We start from the raw sequence: 3,661 nt of genomic DNA on the forward strand, positions 1-3,661 counted from the left end.
GTGGTCTATTAATACATTGAACTTATTTTTTCATATGCCTTTAGTTTTCTTCACCCTTTTTTTCTTCAAACAGGGAGAGACCCATCGGTGCACTTGAGATTGCTGCTCATGAGCTTTAAGACCCCAGTCACTACCCACAAAGTAGGTTGTAGAGCATCATGTCTGTGGACTGTCATAGGCTAGTTGACCCCGGTGTCCCCCAAGACTGGGGTCTGAAGCACTCAGGCCCCTGTGACTCATTCCCTCAAGGTGTTTGGGTATGTCTAGGACGTTTCCAGAACTTGTCTCATGTGCTCCACCGTGTTCATGGGCGTATTTGCAGCAAAGGTAAAAATACAGGTGTATAAGTGTGAATTCATTGGCCCACACCCTTTACCCTTCCCATAGCTGGTCATTTCTCATGTCTACCCTATTTGTAGATCGCCACTCTCTGTACCCAACAGTGTGATCTCTGCTGCCTTTCATTCTTGCCCCTTCTCTGTCTTCGCCTGACTCCATCTTCTTTTGCTGACCTCCCACTTACTGTATATATTGTCTTCCTTTTCCTACAAGTTAACACGTGTCTATCTTCTAGCTGGTAATTTACCTACCCTTTTCCTCCCACCCCTTTCCCACAAACATTTTGAACCTCCTTTGTGAAATGTCTCATTCCCAGCAGTCGTATGGCAGCCTGAAAGTTTGCGGTACAGCCTGTCTGCATGTGCAGTATCGCTAGACAGGCGTGTACATACAGATCCAACGGCGCATCCAGTGGGGTGCAATTGAAGTGACCACGTGGCATTTTGAAAGCATAAGGGGAAACCACTTTGAGCAAGCCTCATTCCAGGAGCTGAGTCATTCGTTGGGCTTACAGTAGTAGTGGGCCCATCCGCGTCTGGAATTGGAGCAGGGATGCAGAGGCCTGCATTTGTGGCTGAGTAGAGAGAGATCATGGAGAGTAACTAGCCAGCAGTGTGTCCGGGGGCAGATGTCAAAGCCTCCCTGGCTTGCAGCTGGCACGCACTGACCAAGACGAGCGTGAGGAAGAGGGCTGTGGACAGCAACTGCGATCCAAAACAGTAGGCTCTGATGCACAATTTTCAGGAAAGCATAGAAGTTTAGAGGGAAAAAGAATAAATGGGCAAGGAATACTGAATGGCTAATGGCTATCACTTTGCCAACACTGTGCACGTGTCGCCCCTGTCCAGTTTGAGCACAAAGGACAATGGTGCTCATGGGACAGTTGATGTCAGGGGGTGTACTGCCTCCGTCCCAGCAGTCTTAGAGAGGGCTGCCAACTTGTGGCAATGCAGGTAGACAGACAAAGCATGTGGTCCTTAGCTAAACTACATCCGAAGTTCTATTCCCAAATCAACTCACTTCACCAGAATTGGGGAGGACCTGCCATTCTATGGTGCACAGGGGGACTAGAGTAGAGCTAGAACCAACCACTCCTCACAACTAGGGGGGAAGAGTTAAGAGTTGAGTATATCTTGGCAGGGCGGGGTTAGGGGCGGGGCAGAATTCCATCCACTACAGTATTAAAAATGAGTTTCATAGGCTGTCCTGGAGGAAGTCCCCTAAACGGGGTCTGAGGTTCTCTGATACCACCAAGTAATGACACTTTTTATCATGAGAAGAAATGAAACAACTAGCCAAGGTCCACGTGCTCCTTCCCAGTCATAAGATACATATGTGCCATGACAGAGGAGCAAGTAACATGTGTGCAGCTCTCTTGTTGCTTTCCTGGAGTCTGAAATGTTTTGTTGTGCTAGACAATGGGGAAGTGCTCCAGATGGTGGGGTGGGGTATGTTAAGGTACACGAGCGTTTATTTTTGAGACTTCTTTCATTTGAGAGCATCTAGTAATGAAAAACTAGTAAGAAAAGGTTAAGAAAAACGTAGGGTACAGTGAGAGAGAGGGAGAAGTAAGGGGGAGATGCTCTTGCAGTAGATAAAGGGGGAGGAGGGGAAGATGCTTTCTGCAGCTAATAGGTGTAGAAAGCATGAGGGTATTCGAAGATCTCTCTTATAATCTCAAAATTGACGTGTGTAAAGAGCATAAACCCAAATGAAAGCATGAGAGTAAATAGTTGTGGAACAAGGTACACACGCAGTCTCAGAGCTTTGTTCCACGGATATCTTTCGTTTATGAAATGTGCACTTTCATAACACAGACCTGGCAGATACCACACTTTAACACAATGAACAAACTCAGTTTCGCCAAGAGGGGGCCGGCCACATTGTTGGAACTTGCATCCTGATGTGGTGCGGTACAAAGTACACAGCACTGTTTACGTAATTAAGGCGTGATCCACGTTGAATTTAATCAGGTAAAGCCACCAGACAAATCAAGCACATGGGACATTTTATTGAACAACTGTCCCGGATTTTTCAAAAGGGGGGAAAAAGGGACCAGGGTACTACCCTACATTTAAAATATTTTTTAAAAAGCCTAAAGTATTATATCAACCAAGATTATTATTGTGTACATACTGATGGGATTCTGGGTATTTAAAAAAAGATATAATTATATTGGACATGTTTTCAGGCGGTACCAGTCCCTGGAGAAGGCCATTGGGTTTGCAGGGTAGCAGGGCAGCAAAAAGAGGAAGCCCTTCAACGAGCTGGATTGACACAGGCTCCACTGATGGGCTCCAAGATAAGACAGTTGTGAGGATGTCACAGGCCTGGGCGGTGTTCCATTCTGTTGGCCATGGAGGCACCAGGAGTGGGGCCGACTCAATGACACCTAACAACAACACAGACACAATACCAAAAGAAGTGTAGGGACGATTGTGACATTTTGGTTCTCAACAGTACATTAGATGTCACTGAATTATATGTAAGGTTCTTCGATGTGATAATGGCCATTTCACTTAGGCACAGAAAGTCCTGATTTGGAAAATATGTATGCGGACGATTTTTAGGAGTAAGATACCAGCAACATGAAGTCTGCAACTTATTTTTCAGTAAATGAACAAAAAAGCTGATCCCTCAGTAAGTAGATGTGTTCCATAGAGAGAGCCAGCATAAATTTGGCAAGCTGTCAGAACAGCAGACGAGGTTGTACAAGTGTTCCTTGTACCGTGCCTTCAACTGGTTTTAGGTTTCAGATTCTTCAACATAAAAAGGTTGGTGAAAAAGTTTCTTTGATTACATATGTTGTTTGCATGCTTTTAATGAAATTAAGAAAAAATTAATATTAATAATTATTTACCTGTGTATCTCAAGGGTAAGAAAAGCTGGTGAAAACCCAAAATTAGAAAAGAGACCAGGCTTATTGGTTGGATAGAAACAAGGGGGCCCCCAGAACTATGGCCCTTAAGTCTGGAAACAAGCCCAGCTCCATGCTAGAACACGCTAGATGTACGATGAAAAAGGCAGCGCTTATCCCGGGACAAAGTTGAGAAGGTTAGAAAAAGGAGGAGGACTAGAAATCGGAAGCCAGGTAATAAAATGAGGGAATTGGACTGCATGAGTTGAAACGAAATGAGTATTAATTATTGGTGGTCTACACTCTTTTTTCTTTTTAAATCATTTTATTAGGGGTTCATACAATTCTTATCACAATCCATACATACATCAATTGTGTCCAGCACATTCGTACATATGTTGCCATCATCATTCTCAAAACACCTGCTTTCTACTTGAGCCCTTGGTATCAGCTCCTCATTTTCCC

At 44.4% G+C, this 3,661-nt stretch overlaps 1 protein-coding gene across 1 annotated transcript in view; it reads left to right on the plus strand.

Annotated features, from left to right (window-relative positions):
* The first annotated feature begins 3,346 nt into the window (after nucleotides 1-3,346).
* Nucleotides 3,347-3,661, plus strand: part of LRRC72 (leucine rich repeat containing 72) — a 34,081-nt gene continuing 33,766 nt past the window's right edge. Inside the window, exon 1 of the mRNA XM_004702829.1 lies at nucleotides 3,347-3,393. Within this exon, the coding sequence (XP_004702886.1) occupies nucleotides 3,347-3,393 (47 nt within the window). The remainder of the gene's footprint in view (nucleotides 3,394-3,661) is intronic.

Source organism: Echinops telfairi, unplaced genomic scaffold (genome assembly GCF_000313985.2).
Source record: "Echinops telfairi isolate 266 unplaced genomic scaffold, ASM31398v2 ScPeMD7_23;HRSCAF=83, whole genome shotgun sequence".
Taxonomy (NCBI): Eukaryota; Metazoa; Chordata; class Mammalia; order Afrosoricida; family Tenrecidae; genus Echinops; species Echinops telfairi.